Source organism: Salvelinus alpinus, chromosome 6 (genome assembly GCF_045679555.1).
Source record: "Salvelinus alpinus chromosome 6, SLU_Salpinus.1, whole genome shotgun sequence".
Classification (NCBI taxonomy): domain Eukaryota; kingdom Metazoa; phylum Chordata; class Actinopteri; order Salmoniformes; family Salmonidae; genus Salvelinus; species Salvelinus alpinus.
This window is the reverse complement of record NC_092091.1, coordinates 94117427-94137152: the sequence shown is the minus strand read 5'-3', so window position 1 is coordinate 94137152 and position 19726 is coordinate 94117427. Positions and strand designations below refer to the sequence as shown.

General features: G+C 50.3%; 2 protein-coding genes across 4 annotated transcripts in view; both read right to left on the bottom strand.

Moving 5' to 3' along the window:
• tbc1d1 (TBC1 (tre-2/USP6, BUB2, cdc16) domain family, member 1) overlaps positions 1 to 1948 on the bottom strand; it is a gene marked incomplete in the record, with an annotated part of 182307 nt that extends 180359 nt beyond the window's left edge. The window contains 1 exon segment of the mRNA XM_071408381.1: positions 1677 to 1948.
• Positions 1949 to 13326: 11378 nt separating this feature from the next.
• pgm2 (phosphoglucomutase 2) overlaps positions 13327 to 19726 on the bottom strand; it is a 33583-nt gene continuing 27183 nt past the window's right edge. The window contains exons 12-14 of one of the 3 annotated variants that reach the window (XR_011675804.1): positions 17140 to 17273; positions 14676 to 16016; positions 13327 to 14563 (exon numbers count right to left, since the gene is read on the bottom strand). Coding sequence is in view for 1 of the 3 variants with exons in the window: in XM_071408380.1 (XP_071264481.1) it covers positions 15914 to 16016; positions 17140 to 17273 (237 nt within the window). In the remaining 2 variants the exon portion in view is untranslated. Of the gene's footprint in view, positions 16017 to 17139; positions 17274 to 19726 lie in introns of all 3 variants that reach the window. The other 2 variants (XR_011675805.1, XM_071408380.1) reach the window with 2 other exon arrangements.

The following is a 19726-nucleotide window of genomic DNA, read 5'->3' as shown; positions in this document are numbered from 1 at the left end:
ACTACACTACCAACTTCTACACAGGGACAAGGCCTACTACAATACCAACTTCTACACGGGGACAAGGCCTACTTCACTACCAACTTCTACACGGGGACAAGGCCTACTTCACTACCAACCTCTACACAGGTACAAGGCCTACTACACTACCAACTTCTACACAGGGACAAGGCCTACTACACTACCAACTTCTACACAGGGACAAGGCCTACTTCACTACCAACTTCTACACAGGGACAAGGCCTACTTCACTACCAACTTCTACAAGGCCTACTTCACTACCAACTTCTACACAGGGACAAGGCCTACTACACTACCAACTTCTACACAGGGACAAGGACTACTACACTACCAACTTCTACACAGGGACAAGGCCTACTTCTCTACCAACTTCTACACAGGGACAAGGCCTACTACACTACCAACTTCTACACAGGGACAAGGCCTACTACACTACCAACTTCTACACAGGGACAAGGCCTACTACACTACCAACTTATACACAGGGACAAGGCCTACTACACTACCAACTTCTACAAGGTCTACTACACTACCAACTTCTACACAGGGACAAGGCCTACTACACTACCAACTTCTACACGGGGACAAGGCCTACTACACTACCAACTTCTACACGGGGACAAGGCCTACTACACTACCAACTTCTACACGGGGACAAGGCCTACTACACTACCAACTTCTACACGGGGACAAGGCCTACTACACTACCAACTTCTACACGGGGACAAGGCCTACTTCACTACCAACTTCTACACGGGGACAAGGCCTACTTCACTACCAACTTCTACACGGGGACAAGGCCTACTTCACTACCAACTTCTACACAGGGACAAGACCTACTACACTACCAACTTCTACACAGGGACAAGGCCTACTACACTACCAACTTCTACACTGGGACAAGGCCTACTACACTACCAACTTCTACACAGGGACAAGGCCTACTTCACTACCAACTTCTACACAGGGACAAGGCCTACTTCACTACCAACTTCTACAACTTCTACACACATTTGCAACCTTTCGGTTACTAGCCCAACGCTCTAACCACTAAGCTACCCTGCCGCCCCAATAATACACCAAGCTGTGTGTGTGTCTTGCTCAGCTGCGCAAAGGAAACAATGTGTCATTTGGACTCCTTGGAGGAGCTCTCCCTCAAGTTCAACCTTGTTCTACAGCAACACCAAGGTTACGTCGCAAATGGCGCCCTACTCCCTATCTAGTGAACTACTTTTGACCAGAGACCATAGTGGAGCCATTCGGGACGCACACCCCAGACGTGCAGGTGGGGGGGCTAGTCGAGAATAGTTCTCTGGCTAAATGTCAACTGACTGTTCCAACTATACTCATTTTATGGTTTCATTGTTTCAAGCCATACGGATGGAATAAGCGTTGTATTAATACTGCAAAATGGTTTGTTAAAAAGAGAGATGAGGCGCGGATGTACAAACCGCAATCTTAGCACGAAGAAGTGAATTTACCAAATGTTCTATGAAATGATGCTACCTACTTATCAGATAAACAATGAAATACAAAAATAAACATGACCTTCTAACGGTATACAAACAGACATCAATAAACGCAAGCGGAAGGCTACAAGAGGCAAAACGAATCAACAATATCATTTTACGCACGATCGGGATAAATGTACGCACCGTGTCGTACCTTATTAATAAGTTCCGACGTGGGTAAAATAAAGATCATATCAGATGAAGAGGTCCTTATATCAACATCTTCCAGACTTCCACAATGATCTCTGTAACGAACCGACACTTTCCCGGAGCCATACACGGTGCCGTCTCACCTTTTTCCCGGACGCGGCACTTGACTAGCTCGATGTAGGTTACGTGCGGGGCCGATGCGGACGTTGTGGAGAGAGTGTGTGTGGTCCGTGCAGTAAGCCTAACAAACTCAGTCGATGTTTGGTGACAGTCTCTCTCTCTCTCTCACACACACACACACACACACACATAAACGATATTCTGTCAGTGTGGAAGGCCACTCCCCTGAAAGGGATGTATAAATAGAACGCAGGACGACCGCTGTCTCGCGCTCTCTTTTTCTCGCTCGTATCTCTAAACAAGTGCAGAGTACGCTAAAAAAGTTATCAGATTCTTGATCTTTCTCTCTCACACAAACATTTACATAATTTAAATCAGACGCTCTTATCCAGAGTGACTTACAGTAGTTCATTATTGGTCCCCCATTGGGATTCGAACCCACAACCCGGACGTTCCAATCGCCATGCTCTTCACAACGCACGCACGCCAAAAACTGACGCGTTAATTCCGGATATGTGTGCAACAAAAATTCAACATTCACTTTCTGCAACCATTTCTGTTTAGCCGTGTACAGCACACAGTTTGACGCATACGTTTGATAAATAAAAAACGCAGCAGTTTCAATTGGTAAGTTTGTAAAATGTAATGACACTGTCGGTGTGTTCGAAGCGTTAGCAACTTTTGGGTTATTTAAAGGAAACAGGTGAAAAGGCAATCCACGTTAGTTCGAGGTTTCTTCACAGCTGTCTTTGGTCAGAGACCAGAGATACTTGTCTAGGGGAGTAGGTATATTCAGCCAATGACCAGGTCTCTGACCAACACTCCCCAGGTGTCTAGGAGAGTAGGGATATTCAGCCAATGACCAGGTCTCTGACCAACACTCCCCAGGTGTCTAGGGGAGTAGGTATATTCAGCCAATGACCAGGTCTCTGACCAACACTCCCCAGGTGTCTAGGAGAGTAGGGATATTCAGCCAATGACCAGGTCTCTGACCAACACTCCCCAGGTGTCTAGGGGAGTAGGTATATTCAGCCAATGACCAGGTCTCTGACCAACACTCCCCAGGTGTCTAGGGGAGTAGGTATATTCAGCCAATGACCAGGTCTCTGACCAACACTCCCCAGGTGTCTAGGGGAGTAGGTATATTCAGCCAATGACCAGGTCTCTGACCAACACTCCCCAGGTGTCTAGGGGAGTAGGTATATTCAGCCAATGACCAGGTCTCTGACCAACACTCCCCAGGTGTCTAGGGGAGTAGGTATATTCAGCCAATGACCAGGTCTCTGACCAACACTCCCCAGGTGTCTAGGGGAGTAGGTATATTCAGCCAATGACCAGGTCTCTGACCAACACTCCCCAGGTGTCTAGGAGAGTAGGGATATTCAGCCAATGACCAGGTCTCTGACCAACACTCCCCAGGTGTCTAGGAGATATTCAGCCAATGACCAGGTCTCTGACCAACACTCCCCAGGTGTCTAGGAGAGTAGGGATATTCAGCCAATGACCAGGTCTCTGACCAACACTCCCCAGGTGTCTAGGGATATTCAGCCAATGACCAGGTCTCTGACCAACACTCCCCAGGTGTCTAGGAGATATTCAGCCAATGACCCGGTCTCTGACCAACACTCCCCAGGTGTCTAGGAGATATTCAGCCAATGACCAGGTCTCTGACCAACACTCCCCAGGTGTCTAGGGGATATTCAGCCAATGACCAGGTCTCTGACCAACACTCCCCAGGTGTCTAGGAGAGTAGGTATATTCAGCCAATGACCAGGTCTCTGACCAACACTCCCCAGGTGTCTAGGAGAGTAGGGATATTCAGCCAATGACCAGGTCTCTGACCAACACTCCCCAGGTGTCTAGGAGAGTAGGGATATTCAGCCAATGACCAGGTCTCTGACCAACACTCCCCAGGTGTCTAGGGGAGTAGGTATATTCAGCCAATGACCAGGTCTCTGACCAACACTCCCCAGGTGTCTAGGAGAGTAGGGATATTCAGCCAATGACCAGGTCTCTGACCAACACTCCCCAGGTGTCTAGGAGATATTCAGCCAATGACCAGGTCTCTGACCAACACTCCCCAGGTGTCTAGGAGAGTAGGGATATTCAGCCAATGACCAGGTCTCTGACCAACACTCCCCAGGTGTCTAGGGATATTCAGCCAATGACCAGGTCTCTGACCAACACTCCCCAGGTGTCTAGGAGATATTCAGCCAATGACCCGGTCTCTGACCAACACTCCCCAGGTGTCTAGGAGATATTCAGCCAATGACCAGGTCTCTGACCAACACTCCCCAGGTGTCTAGGGGATATTCAGCCAATGACCAGGTCTCTGACCAACACTCCCCAGGTGTCTAGGAGAGTAGGTATATTCAGCCAATGACCAGGTCTCTGACCAACACTCCCCAGGTGTCTAGGAGAGTAGGGATATTCAGCCAATGACCAGGTCTCTGACCAACACTCCCCAGGTGTCTAGGAGAGTAGGGATATTCAGCCAATGACCAGGTCTCTGACCAACACTCCCCAGGTGTCTAGGAGAGTAGGTATATTCAGCCAATGACCAGGTCTCTGACCAACACTCCCCAGGTGTCTAGGAGAGTAGGTATATTCAGCCAATGACCAGGTCTCTGACCAACACTCCCCAGGTGTCTAGGGATATTCAGCCAATGACCCGGTCTCTGACCAACACTCCCCAGGTGTCTAGGGATATTCAGCCAATGACCAGGTCTCTGACCAACACTCCCCAGGTGTCTAGGAGATATTCAGCCAATGACCAGGTCTCTGACCAACACTCCCCAGGTGTCTAGGAGATATTCAGCCAATGACCCGGTCTCTGACCAACACTCCCCAGGTGTCTAGGAGATATTCAGCCAATGACCCGGTCTCTGACCAACACTCCCCAGGTGTCTAGGAGATATTCAGCCAATGACCAGGTCTCTGACCATCACTCCCCAGGTGTCTAGGAGAGTAGGGATATTCAGCCAATGACCAGGTCTCTGACCATCACTCCCCAGGTGTCTAGGAGAGTAGGGATATTCAGCCAATGACCAGGTCTCTGACCAACACTCCCCAGGTGTCTAGGAGAGTAGGTATATTCAGCCAATGACCAGGTCTCTGACCATCACTCCCCAGGTGTCTAGGAGAGTAGGGATATTCAGCCAATGACCAGGTCTCTGACCAACACTCCCCAGGTGTCTAGGGGAGTAGGTATATTCAGCCAATGACCAGGTCTCTGACCAACACTCCCCAGGTGTCTAGGGGAGTAGGTATATTCAGCCAATGACCAGGTCTCTGACCAACACTCCCCAGGTGTCTAGGGGAGTAGGTATATTCAGCCAATGACCAGGTCTCTGACCAACACTCCCCAGGTGTCTAGGGGAGTAGGTATATTCAGCCAATGACCAGGTCTCTGACCAACACTCCCCAGGTGTCTAGGGGAGTAGGTATATTCAGCCAATGACCAGGTCTCTGACCAACACTCCCCAGGTGTCTAGGAGAGTAGGGATATTCAGCCAATGACCAGGTCTCTGACCAACACTCCCCAGGTGTCTAGGAGATATTCAGCCAATGACCAGGTCTCTGACCAACACTCCCCAGGTGTCTAGGAGAGTAGGTATATTCAGCCAATGACCAGGTCTCTGACCAACACTCCCCAGGTGTCTAGGAGAGTAGGGATATTCAGCCAATGACCAGGTCTCTGACCAACACTCCCCAGGTGTCTAGGAGAGTAGGGATATTCAGCCAATGACCAGGTCTCTGACCAACACTCCCCAGGTGTCTAGGAGAGTAGGGATATTCAGCCAATGACCAGGTCTCTGACCAACACTCCCCAGGTGTCTAGGAGAGTAGGTATATTCAGCCAATGACCAGGTCTCTGACCAACACTCCCCAGGTGTCTAGGAGAGTAGGGATATTCAGCCAATGACCAGGTCTCTGACCAACACTCCCCAGGTGTCTAGGGGAGTAGGTATATTCAGCCAATGACCAGGTCTCTGACCAACACTCCCCAGGTGTCTAGGAGAGTAGGGATATTCAGCCAATGACCAGGTCTCTGACCAACACTCCCCAGGTGTCTAGGAGATATTCAGCCAATGACCAGGTCTCTGACCAACACTCCCCAGGTGTCTAGGAGATATTCAGCCAATGACCAGGTCTCTGACCAACACTCCCCAGGTGTCTAGGGGATATTCAGCCAATGACCAGGTCTCTGACCAACACTCCCCAGGTGTCTAGGGATATTCAGCCAATGACCAGGTCTCTGACCAACACTCCCCAGGTGTCTAGGAGATATTCAGCCAATGACCCGGTCTCTGACCAACACTCCCCAGGTGTCTAGGAGATATTCAGCCAATGACCAGGTCTCTGACCAACACTCCCCAGGTGTCTAGGGGATATTCAGCCAATGACCAGGTCTCTGACCAACATTCCCCAGGTGTCTAGGAGAGTAGGTATATTCAGCCAATGACCAGGTCTCTGACCAACACTCCCCAGGTGTCTAGGAGAGTAGGGATATTCAGTCAATGACCAGGTCTCTGACCAACACTCCCCAGGTGTCTAGGAGAGTAGGGATATTCAGCCAATGACCAGGTCTCTGACCAACACTCCCCAGGTGTCTAGGAGAGTAGGTATATTCAGCCAATGACCAGGTCTCTGACCAACACTCCCCAGGTGTCTAGGAGAGTAGGTATATTCAGCCAATGACCAGGTCTCTGACCAACACTCCCCAGGTGTCTAGGGATATTCAGCCAATGACCCGGTCTCTGACCAACACTCCCCAGGTGTCTAGGGATATTCAGCCAATGACCAGGTCTCTGACCAACACTCCCCAGGTGTCTAGGAGATATTCAGCCAATGACCAGGTCTCTGACCAACACTCCCCAGGTGTCTAGGAGATATTCAGCCAATGACCCGGTCTCTGACCAACACTCCCCAGGTGTCTAGGAGATATTCAGCCAATGACCCGGTCTCTGACCAACACTCCCCAGGTGTCTAGGAGAGTAGGGATATTCAGCCAATGACCAGGTCTCTGACCAACACTCCCCAGGTGTCTAGGAGAGTAGGTATATTCAGCCAATGACCAGGTCTCTGACCAACACTCCCCAGGTGTCTAGGAGAGTAGGGATATTCAGCCAATAACCAGGTCTCTGACCAACACTCCCCAGGTGTCTAGGAGAGTAGGTATATTCAGCCAATGACCAGGTCTCTGACCAACACTCCCCAGGTGTCTAGGAGAGTAGGGATATTCAGTCAATGACCAGGTCTCTGACCAACACTCCCCAGGTGTCTAGGAGAGTAGGGATATTCAGCCAATGACCAGGTCTCTGACCAACACTCCCCAGGTGTCTAGGAGAGTAGGTATATTCAGCCAATGACCAGGTCTCTGACCAACACTCCCCAGGTGTCTAGGAGAGTAGGTATATTCAGCCAATGACCAGGTCTCTGACCAACACTCCCCAGGTGTCTAGGGATATTCAGCCAATGACCCGGTCTCTGACCAACACTCCCCAGGTGTCTAGGGATATTCAGCCAATGACCAGGTCTCTGACCAACACTCCCCAGGTGTCTAGGAGATATTCAGCCAATGACCAGGTCTCTGACCAACACTCCCCAGGTGTCTAGGAGATATTCAGCCAATGACCCGGTCTCTGACCAACACTCCCCAGGTGTCTAGGAGATATTCAGCCAATGACCCGGTCTCTGACCAACACTCCCCAGGTGTCTAGGAGATATTCAGCCAATGACCAGGTCTCTGACCATCACTCCCCAGGTGTCTAGGAGAGTAGGGATATTCAGCCAATGACCAGGTCTCTGACCAACACTCCCCAGGTGTCTAGGAGAATAGGTATATTCAGCCAATGACCAGGTCTCTGACCAACACTCCCCAGGTGTCTAGGAGAGTAGGGATATTCAGCCAATAACCAGGTCTCTGACCAACACTCCCCAGGTGTCTAGGGGAGTAGGTATATTCAGCCAATGACCAGGTCTCTGACCAACACTCCCCAGGTGTCTAGGAGAGTAGGGATATTCAGCCAATGACCAGGTCTCTGACCAACACTCCCCAGGTGTCTAGGGGAGTAGGTATATTCAGCCAATGACCAGGTCTCTGACCAACACTCCCCAGGTGTCTAGGAGAGTAGGGATATTCAGCCAATGACCAGGTCTCTGACCAACACTCCCCAGGTGTCTAGGGGAGTAGGTATATTCAGCCAATGACCAGGTCTCTGACCAACACTCCCCAGGTGTCTAGGGGAGTAGGTATATTCAGCCAATGACCAGGTCTCTGACCAACACTCCCCAGGTGTCTAGGGGAGTAGGTATATTCAGCCAATGACCAGGTCTCTGACCAACACTCCCCAGGTGTCTAGGGGAGTAGGTATATTCAGCCAATGACCAGGTCTCTGACCAACACTCCCCAGGTGTCTAGGGGAGTAGGTATATTCAGCCAATGACCAGGTCTCTGACCAACACTCCCCAGGTGTCTAGGAGAGTAGGGATATTCAGCCAATGACCAGGTCTCTGACCAACACTCCCCAGGTGTCTAGGAGATATTCAGCCAATGACCAGGTCTCTGACCAACACTCCCCAGGTGTCTAGGAGAGTAGGGATATTCAGCCAATGACCAGGTCTCTGACCAACACTCCCCAGGTGTCTAGGGATATTCAGCCAATGACCAGGTCTCTGACCAACACTCCCCAGGTGTCTAGGAGATATTCAGCCAATGACCCGGTCTCTGACCAACACTCCCCAGGTGTCTAGGAGATATTCAGCCAATGACCAGGTCTCTGACCAACACTCCCCAGGTGTCTAGGGGATATTCAGCCAATGACCAGGTCTCTGACCAACACTCCCCAGGTGTCTAGGAGAGTAGGTATATTCAGCCAATGACCAGGTCTCTGACCAACACTCCCCAGGTGTCTAGGAGAGTAGGGATATTCAGCCAATGACCAGGTCTCTGACCAACACTCCCCAGGTGTCTAGGAGAGTAGGGATATTCAGCCAATGACCAGGTCTCTGACCAACACTCCCCAGGTGTCTAGGGGAGTAGGTATATTCAGCCAATGACCAGGTCTCTGACCAACACTCCCCAGGTGTCTAGGAGAGTAGGGATATTCAGCCAATGACCAGGTCTCTGACCAACACTCCCCAGGTGTCTAGGAGATATTCAGCCAATGACCAGGTCTCTGACCAACACTCCCCAGGTGTCTAGGAGAGTAGGGATATTCAGCCAATGACCAGGTCTCTGACCAACACTCCCCAGGTGTCTAGGGATATTCAGCCAATGACCAGGTCTCTGACCAACACTCCCCAGGTGTCTAGGAGATATTCAGCCAATGACCCGGTCTCTGACCAACACTCCCCAGGTGTCTAGGAGATATTCAGCCAATGACCAGGTCTCTGACCAACACTCCCCAGGTGTCTAGGGGATATTCAGCCAATGACCAGGTCTCTGACCAACACTCCCCAGGTGTCTAGGAGAGTAGGTATATTCAGCCAATGACCAGGTCTCTGACCAACACTCCCCAGGTGTCTAGGAGAGTAGGGATATTCAGCCAATGACCAGGTCTCTGACCAACACTCCCCAGGTGTCTAGGAGAGTAGGGATATTCAGCCAATGACCAGGTCTCTGACCAACACTCCCCAGGTGTCTAGGAGAGTAGGTATATTCAGCCAATGACCAGGTCTCTGACCAACACTCCCCAGGTGTCTAGGAGAGTAGGTATATTCAGCCAATGACCAGGTCTCTGACCAACACTCCCCAGGTGTCTAGGGATATTCAGCCAATGACCCGGTCTCTGACCAACACTCCCCAGGTGTCTAGGGATATTCAGCCAATGACCAGGTCTCTGACCAACACTCCCCAGGTGTCTAGGAGATATTCAGCCAATGACCAGGTCTCTGACCAACACTCCCCAGGTGTCTAGGAGATATTCAGCCAATGACCCGGTCTCTGACCAACACTCCCCAGGTGTCTAGGAGATATTCAGCCAATGACCCGGTCTCTGACCAACACTCCCCAGGTGTCTAGGAGATATTCAGCCAATGACCAGGTCTCTGACCATCACTCCCCAGGTGTCTAGGAGAGTAGGGATATTCAGCCAATGACCAGGTCTCTGACCAACACTCCCCAGGTGTCTAGGGGAGTAGGTATATTCAGCCAATGACCAGGTCTCTGACCAACACTCCCCAGGTGTCTAGGGGAGTAGGTATATTCAGCCAATGACCAGGTCTCTGACCAACACTCCCCAGGTGTCTAGGGGAGTAGGTATATTCAGCCAATGACCAGGTCTCTGACCAACACTCCCCAGGTGTCTAGGGGAGTAGGTATATTCAGCCAATGACCAGGACTCTGACCAACACTCCCCAGGTGTCTAGGGGAGTAGGTATATTCAGCCAATGACCAGGTCTCTGACCAACACTCCCCAGGTGTCTAGGAGAGTAGGGATATTCAGCCAATGACCAGGTCTCTGACCAACACTCCCCAGGTGTCTAGGAGATATTCAGCCAATGACCAGGTCTCTGACCAACACTCCCCAGGTGTCTAGGAGAGTAGGTATATTCAGCCAATGACCAGGTCTCTGACCAACACTCCCCAGGTGTCTAGGAGAGTAGGGATATTCAGCCAATGACCAGGTCTCTGACCAACACTCCCCAGGTGTCTAGGAGAGTAGGGATATTCAGCCAATGACCAGGTCTCTGACCAACACTCCCCAGGTGTCTAGGAGAGTAGGGATATTCAGCCAATGACCAGGTCTCTGACCAACACTCCCCAGGTGTCTAGGAGAGTAGGTATATTCAGCCAATGACCAGGTCTCTGACCAACACTCCCCAGGTGTCTAGGAGAGTAGGGATATTCAGCCAATGACCAGGTCTCTGACCAACACTCCCCAGGTGTCTAGGGGAGTAGGTATATTCAGCCAATGACCAGGTCTCTGACCAACACTCCCCAGGTGTCTAGGAGAGTAGGGATATTCAGCCAATGACCAGGTCTCTGACCAACACTCCCCAGGTGTCTAGGAGATATTCAGCCAATGACCAGGTCTCTGACCAACACTCCCCAGGTGTCTAGGAGATATTCAGCCAATGACCAGGTCTCTGACCAACACTCCCCAGGTGTCTAGGGGATATTCAGCCAATGACCAGGTCTCTGACCAACACTCCCCAGGTGTCTAGGGATATTCAGCCAATGACCAGGTCTCTGACCAACACTCCCCAGGTGTCTAGGAGATATTCAGCCAATGACCCGGTCTCTGACCAACACTCCCCAGGTGTCTAGGAGATATTCAGCCAATGACCAGGTCTCTGACCAACACTCCCCAGGTGTCTAGGGGATATTCAGCCAATGACCAGGTCTCTGACCAACATTCCCCAGGTGTCTAGGAGAGTAGGTATATTCAGCCAATGACCAGGTCTCTGACCAACACTCCCCAGGTGTCTAGGAGAGTAGGGATATTCAGTCAATGACCAGGTCTCTGACCAACACTCCCCAGGTGTCTAGGAGAGTAGGGATATTCAGCCAATGACCAGGTCTCTGACCAACACTCCCCAGGTGTCTAGGAGAGTAGGTATATTCAGCCAATGACCAGGTCTCTGACCAACACTCCCCAGGTGTCTAGGAGAGTAGGTATATTCAGCCAATGACCAGGTCTCTGACCAACACTCCCCAGGTGTCTAGGGATATTCAGCCAATGACCCGGTCTCTGACCAACACTCCCCAGGTGTCTAGGGATATTCAGCCAATGACCAGGTCTCTGACCAACACTCCCCAGGTGTCTAGGAGATATTCAGCCAATGACCAGGTCTCTGACCAACACTCCCCAGGTGTCTAGGAGATATTCAGCCAATGACCCGGTCTCTGACCAACACTCCCCAGGTGTCTAGGAGATATTCAGCCAATGACCCGGTCTCTGACCAACACTCCCCAGGTGTCTAGGAGATATTCAGCCAATGACCAGGTCTCTGACCATCACTCCCCAGGTGTCTAGGAGAGTAGGGATATTCAGCCAATGACCAGGTCTCTGACCAACACTCCCCAGGTGTCTAGGAGAGTAGGTATATTCAGCCAATGACCAGGTCTCTGACCAACACTCCCCAGGTGTCTAGGAGAGTAGGGATATTCAGCCAATAACCAGGTCTCTGACCAACACTCCCCAGGTGTCTAGGGGAGTAGGTATATTCAGCCAATGACCAGGTCTCTGACCAACACTCCCCAGGTGTCTAGGAGAGTAGGGATATTCAGCCAATGACCAGGTCTCTGACCAACACTCCCCAGGTGTCTAGGAGATATTCAGCCAATGACCAGGTCTCTGACCAACACTCCCCAGGTGTCTAGGAGAGTAGGGATATTCAGCCAATGACCAGGTCTCTGACCAACACTCCCCAGGTGTCTAGGGATATTCAGCCAATGACCAGGTCTCTGACCAACACTCCCCAGGTGTCTAGGAGATATTCAGCCAATGACCCGGTCTCTGACCAACACTCCCCAGGTGTCTAGGGATATTCAGCCAATGACCAGGTCTCTGACCAACACTCCCCAGGTGTCTAGGAGAGTAGGGATATTCAGCCAATGACCAGGTCTCTGACCAACACTCCCCAGGTGTCTAGGAGATATTCAGCCAATGACCCGGTCTCTGACCAACACTCCCCAGGTGTCTAGGGGATATTCAGCCAATGACCCGGTCTCTGACCAACACTCCCCAACACAACATCACTGAGTATCACTCTTCATATTTTCAAGCATCATGTTATTGGTATGCTTGTCATCAACAAGGGAGTTTTTTTAGGATAAAAAGAAAAGGGAATATAGGCAAAATCCTAGAGAAAAACCTGGTTGTCTGCTTTCCAATAGACTTGGGAGACAAATTCACCTTTTAGGCTGGGTTTCTTTACAGCACTTTGAGATATCAGCTGATGTACGAAGGGCTATATAAATACATTTGATTGATTGAATAACCTAAAAACACAAGGCCAAATCTACACTGGAGTTGCTTAGCAAGACGGCATTGAGTGTTCCGGAGTTGCCTAGTTACAGATTTGACTGTTCAACAACCAGCTTGAAGAATTTGAATAATGAGCTAATATTGTACAATCCAGGTGTGTAAAGCTCTTAGAGACTTACCCAAAAAGACTCCCAGCTGTAATGACTCTTAGAGACTTACCCAGGAAGACTCCCAGCTGTAATCACTCTTAGGGACTTACCCAGGAAGACTCCCAGCTGTAATCACTCTTAGGGACTTACCCAGGAAGACTCCCAGCTGTAATGACTGAGAGACTTACCCAGGAAGACTCCCAGCTGTAATGACTCTTAGAGACTTACCCAAGAAGACTCCCAGCTGTAATGACTCTTAGAGACTTACCCAGGAAGACTCCCAGCTGTATTCGTTTCCAAGGCGAGTCTAACATGTATTGACTCCGGGAGCTGAACACTTGTCAGAGTGTTTTATTTTAAATTAATTTGTAATAAATGTTAGTTTCCCCCTTACTACTTTGAGAGTATTTTGTGTAGATTGTTGACCAAAAAAAAAAAGACAATTCAATCCATTTTATTTCCTCTTTGTAACAACAAAATGTGTAAAAAAGACAAGGGGGTGTGAATACTTTCTGAAGGCACTAATATACACAACAACTGAAGTATTATATAGTATAGTATATATATATGTATAGTATTATATTATATATAATGTGAATAAATGATAGTTAATAAGTGATCAGCAGTACTGGACAGTCACTACCTTCATGGGACTTGTATTAGTTGTTTTATACAGTGTTACAGCATTCAACCCACAATGCAATGGGCATTTAATGTAAAAAAAAAAAGTACAAATAATAAGTAATCGAAACAGAAAATCAGAAAGTATCAATCACTTAGTAGGCGGCCTGGAACGCACCCGTAATCTGACAGGACTATAACACAGGCTCTGGAACGCACCCGTAATCTGACAGGACTATAACACAGGCTTTGGAATTTACACAGGAATGACATCATTAAAATCTCTCGTTATATAAGTTTTCAAATGTACACATTCTGTTTTTCATATTACACATTTTAAAATATCTATACTCCAGGCAGATTGCAGTCAAAAGTATTGGTGGATATTACAAATTAATTACTATTACAAATGAACAGGTTTTTATTTTCAAAATCACATCTTTGTTGTTGTTGAATCGTTACGTCGTAATGGTTACAGAGGAGGCTGGTTATTAAGGAGGAGCAGTAGAATCAGTATTATAAAAAACAATTTATTTCACCTTTATTTTACTAGGCAAGTCAATTAAGAACAAATTATTATTTACAATGACGGCCTAACAGCGGCCGAACCCGGACGACGCTGGGCCAATCGTGCGCCGCCCTATGGGACCTCCCAATCACGGTCCGTTGTGATACAGCCTGGAATCGAACCAGGGTCTGTAGAGATGACTCTAGCACTGAGATGCAGTGACTTAGACTGCATCACTTGGGAGCCCAGTAGTAGTACTCCAGGATGGTTGGAGTTAAAACCTACAGGAGGGTTGGAGTTAAAACCTACAGGAGGGTTTCTCTCCAGGAACAGGGTTGGTGTTAAAACCTACAGGAGGGTCTCTCTCCAGGAACAGGGTTGGAGTTAAAACCTACAGAAGGGTATCTCTCTCCAGGAACAGGGTTGGAGTTAAAACCTACAGGAGGGTTGGAGTTAAAACCTACAGGAGGGTATCTCTCCAGGAACAGGGTTGGAGTTAAAACCTACAGGAGGGTATCTCTCCAGGAACAGGGTTGGAGTTAAAACCTATAGGAGGGTCTCTCTCCAGGAACAGGGTTGGAGTTAAAACCTACAGGAGGGTATCTCTCTCCAGGAACAGGGTTGGAGTTAAAACCTACAGGAGGGTTGGAGTTAAAACCTACAGGAGGGTCTCTCTCCAGGAACAGGGTTGGAGTTAAAACCTACAGGAGGGTTTCTCTCCAGGAACAGGGTTGGAGTTAAAACCTACAGGAGGGTTTCTCTCCAGGAACAGGGTTGGAGTTAAAACCTACAGGAGGGTTTCTCTCCAGGAACAGGGTTGGAGTTAAAACCTACAGAAGGGTATCTCTCTCCAGGAACAGGGTTGGAGTTAAAACCTACAGGAGGGTTGGAGTTAAAACCTACAGGAGGGTATCTCTCCAGGAACAGGGTTGGAGTTAAAACCTACAGGAGGGTATCTCTCCAGGAACAGGGTTGGAGTTAAAACCTATAGGAGGGTCTCTCTCCAGGAACAGGGTTGGAGTTAAAACCTACAGGAGGGTATCTCTCTCCAGGAACAGGGTTGGAGTTAAAACCTACAGGAGGGTTGGAGTTAAAACCTACAGGAGGGTCTCTCTCCAGGAACAGGGTTGGAGTTAAAACCTACAGGAGGGTTTCTCTCCAGGAACAGGGTTGGAGTTAAAACCTACAGGAGGGTTTCTCTCCAGGAACAGGGTTGGAGTTAAAACCTACAGGAGGGTTTCTCTCCAGGAACAGGGTTGGAGTTAAAACCTACAGGAGGGTCTCTCTCCAGGAACAGGGTTGGAGTTAAAACCTAAGACTTCTACAATGTGTGTGAGTTCTAGAATGTGTGTGAGTTCTACAATGTGTGTGTGTGAATGTGTGTGTGTGTGTGTGAGTTCTAGAATGTGTGTGTGTGTGTGTGTGAGTTCTAGAATGTGTGTGAGTTCTACAATGTGTGTGTGTGAGTTCTAGAATGCGTGTGTGACTTCCACAATGTTTGTGTGTGACTTCTACAATGTGTGTGTGTGACTTCTACAATGTGTGTGTGTGACTTCTACAATGTGTGTGTGTGACTTCTACAATGTGTGTGTGTGACTTCTACAATGTGTGTGTGTGACTTCTAGAATGTGTGTGTGACTTCTAGAATGTGTGTGTGTGACTTCTAGAATGTGTGTGTGTGACTTCTAGAATGTGTGTGTGTGTGAGTTCTAGAATGTGTGTGTGTGAGTTCTAGAATGTGTGTGTGTGAGTTCTAGAATGTGTGTGTGTGAGTTCTAGAATGTGTGTGTGTGACTTCTACAATGTGTGTGTGTGACTTCTACAATGTGTGAAAGGGAATCTTGATCAGGAAGTCAAACCAGCGCTGGTCTTTGTGTTACAAGCCACTGATGTGTGTTACTCAGGCTTGGACAGCAGGTTATTCTTCTGGGGCTGGAAGAAGTCCTCGATGATGGCATTAACCAAGGCATCTAACTCTTTCTGTAAACCTTTAACATCACTGAGACACAGAGAGAGATGGAGGAGGAGGAGAGAGATGGGAGGGATGGAGGAAGAGAGATGGAGGGAGGAGGGGGAGAGAGATGGAGGGGAGGAGGGGGAGAGAGATGGAGGGAGGAGGGGGAGAGAGATGAGAGGGAGGAGGGGGAGAGAGATGGAGGGAGGAGGGGGAGAGAGATGAGAGGGATGGAGGAAGAGAGATGGAGGGAGGAGGGGGAGAGAGATGGAGGGAGGAGGGGGAGAGAGATGAGAGGGATGGAGGAAGAGAGATGGAGGGAGGAGGAGGAGAGAGATGGGAGGGAGGAGGGGGAGAGAGATGGAGGAGGAGGGGGAGAGAGATGGAGGGAGGAGGGGGAGAGAGATGGGAGGGAGGAGGGGGAGAGAGATGGAGGAGGAGAGAGAGATGGAAAGAGTTAAGTTTCACATCTGCTACAGCACTGCTGTGTGTGTGTTTATACCTGTTGCCGGGGGCAGCACACAGCTCAGTGTAGTATATAGTGTGTTTATACCTGTTGCCGGGGGCAGCACACAGCTCAGTGTAGTATATAGTGTGTTTATACCTGTTGCCGGGGGCAGCACACAGCTCAGTGTAGTATATAGTGTGTTTTATACCTGTTGCCGGGGGCAGCACACAGCTCAGTGTAGTATATAGTGTGTTTATACCTGTTGCCGGGGGCAGCACACAGCTCAGTGTAGTATATAGTGTGTTTTATACCTGTTGCCGGGGGCAGCACACAGCTCAGTGTAGTATATAGTGTGTTTTATACCTGTTGCCGGGGGCAGCACACAGCTCAGTGTAGTATATAGTGTGTTTATACCTGTTGCCGGGGGCAGCACACAGCTCAGTGTAGTATATAGTGTGTTTATACCTGTTGCCGGGGGCAGCACACAGCTCAGTGTAGTATATAGTGTGTTTATACCTGTTGCCGGGGGCAGCACACAGCTCAGTGTAGTATATAGTGTGTTTATACCTGTTGCCGGGGGCAGCACACAGCTCAGTGTAGTATATAGTGTGTTTATACCTGTTGCCGGGGGCAGCACACAGCTCAGTGTAGTATATAGTGTGTTTATACCTGTTGCCGGGGGCAGCACACAGCTCAGTGTAGTATATAGTGTGTTTATACCTGTTGCCGGGGGCAGCACACAGCTCAGTGTAGTACTTGATCTTGGGTTCCGTTCCGCTGGTCCTCATGGTGGCCACGCCCCCGTTAGAGAAACTAAAGGTGATCATCTGACTACTGGTGGAGGAGGGGAGGACCTGGGGGGGAGAGATTAAAGGTGACCATCTGACTACTGGTGGAGGAGGGGAGGACCTGGGGGGGAGAGATTAAAGGTGACCATCTGACTACTGGTGGAGGAGGGGAGGACCTGGGGGGGAGAGATTAAAGGTGACCATCTGACTACTGGTGGAGGAGGGGAGGACCTGGGGGGAGAGATTAAAGGTGACCATCTGACTACTGGTGGAGGAGGGGAGGACCTGGGGGGAGAGATTAAAGGTGACCATCTGACTACTGGTGGAGGAGGGGAGGACCTGGGGGGAGAGATTAAAGGTGACCATCTGACTACTGGTGGAGGAGGGGAGGACCTGGGGGGAGAGATTAAAGGTGACCATCTGACTACTGGTGGAGGAGGGGAGGACCTGGGGGGGAGAGATTAAAGGTGACCATCTGACTACTGGTGGAGGAGGGGAGGACCTGGGGGGGAGAGATTAAAGGTGACCATCTGACTACTGGTGGAGGAGGGGAGGACCTGGGGGGAGAGATTAAAGGTGATCATCTGACTACTGGTGGAGGAGGGGAGGACCTGGGGGGGAGATTAAAGGTGATCATCTGACTACTGGTGGAGGAGGGGAGGACCTGGGGGGAGAGATTAAAGGTGATCATCTGACTACTGGTGGAGGAGGGGAGGACCTGGGGGGAGAGATTAAAGGTGATCATCTGACTACTGGTGGAGGAGGGGAGGACCTGGGGGGGAGATTAAAGGTGACCATCTGACTACTGGTGGAGGAGGGGAGGACCTGGGGGGGGAGATTAAAGGTGACCATCTGACTACTGGTGGAGGAGGGGAGGACCTTGGGGGGAGAGATTAAAGGTGACCATCTGACTACTGGTGGAGGAGGGGAGGACCTGGGGGGGAGAGATTAAAGGTGATCATCTGACTACTGGTGGAGGAGGGGAGGACCTGGGGGGAGAGATTAAAGGTGACCATCTGACTACTGGTGGAGGAGGGGAGGACCTGGGGGGGAGAGATTAAAGGTGATCATCTGACTACTGGTGGAGGAGGGGAGGACCTGGGGGGAGAGATTAAAGGTGATCATCTGACTACTGGTGGAGGAGGGGAGGACCTGGGGAGAGATTAAAGGTGACCATCTGACTACTGGTGGAGGAGGGGAGGACCTGGGGGGGGAGATTAAAGGTGACCATCTGACTACTGGTGGAGGAGGGGAGGACCTGGGGGGAGAGATTAAAGGTGATCATCTGACTACTGGTGGAGGAGGGGAGGACCTGGGGAGAGATTAAAGGTGACCATCTGACTACTGGTGGAGGAGGGGAGGACCTGGGGGGGAGAGATTAAAGGTGATCATCTGACTACTGGTGGAGGAGGGGAGGACCTGGGGGGAGAGATTAAAGGTGATCATCTGACTACTGGTGGAGGAGGGGAGGACCTGGGGAGAGATTAAAGGTGACCATCTGACTACTGGTGGAGGAGGGGAGGACCTGGGGGGGAGATTAAAGGTGACCATCTGACTACTGGTGGAGGAGGGGAGGACCTGGGGGGGGAGATTAAAGGTGACCATCTGACTACTGGTGGAGGAGGGGAGGACCTGGGGGGGAGAGATTAAAGGTGACCATCTGACTACTGGTGGAGGAGGGGAGGACCTGGGGAGAGAGATTAAAGGTGACCATCTGACTACTGGTGGAGGAGGGGAGGACCTGGGGGGAGAGATTAAAGGTGACCATCTGACTACTGGTGGAGGAGGGGAGGACCTGGGGGGAGAGATTAAAGGTGATCATCTGACTACTGGTGGAGGAGGGGAGGACCTGGGGGGGAGAGATTAAAGGTGACCATCTGACTACTGGTGGAGGAGGGGAGGACCTGGGGGGAGAGATTAAAGGTGAACATCTGACTACTGGTGGAGGAGGGGAGGACCTGGGGGGGGAGATTAAAGGTGACCATCTGACTACTGGTGGAGGAGGGGAGGACCTGGGGGGGAGAGATTAAAGGTGACCATCTGACTACTGGTGGAGGAGGGGAGGACCTGGGGGGGAGAGATTAAAGGTGACCATCTGACTACTGGTGGAGGAGGGGAGGACCTGGGGAGAGATTAAAGGTGACCATCTGACTACTGGTGGAGGAGGGGAGGACCTGGGGGGGAGAGATTAAAGGTGACCATCTGACTACTGGTGGAGGAGGGGAGGACCTGGGGGGGAGAGATTAAAGGTGACCATCTGACTACTGGTGGAGGAGGGGAGGACCTGGGGAGGAGAGATTAAAGGTGACCATCTGACTACTGGTGGAGGAGGGGAGGACCTGGGGGGAGAGATTAAAGGTGACCATCTGACTACTGGTGGAGGAGGGGAGGACCTGGGGGGGAGAGATTAAAGGTGACCATCTGACTACTGGTGGAGGAGGGGAGGACCTGGGGAGGAGAGATTAAAGGTGACCATCTGACTACTGGTGGAGGAGGGGAGGACCTGGGGGGAGAGATTA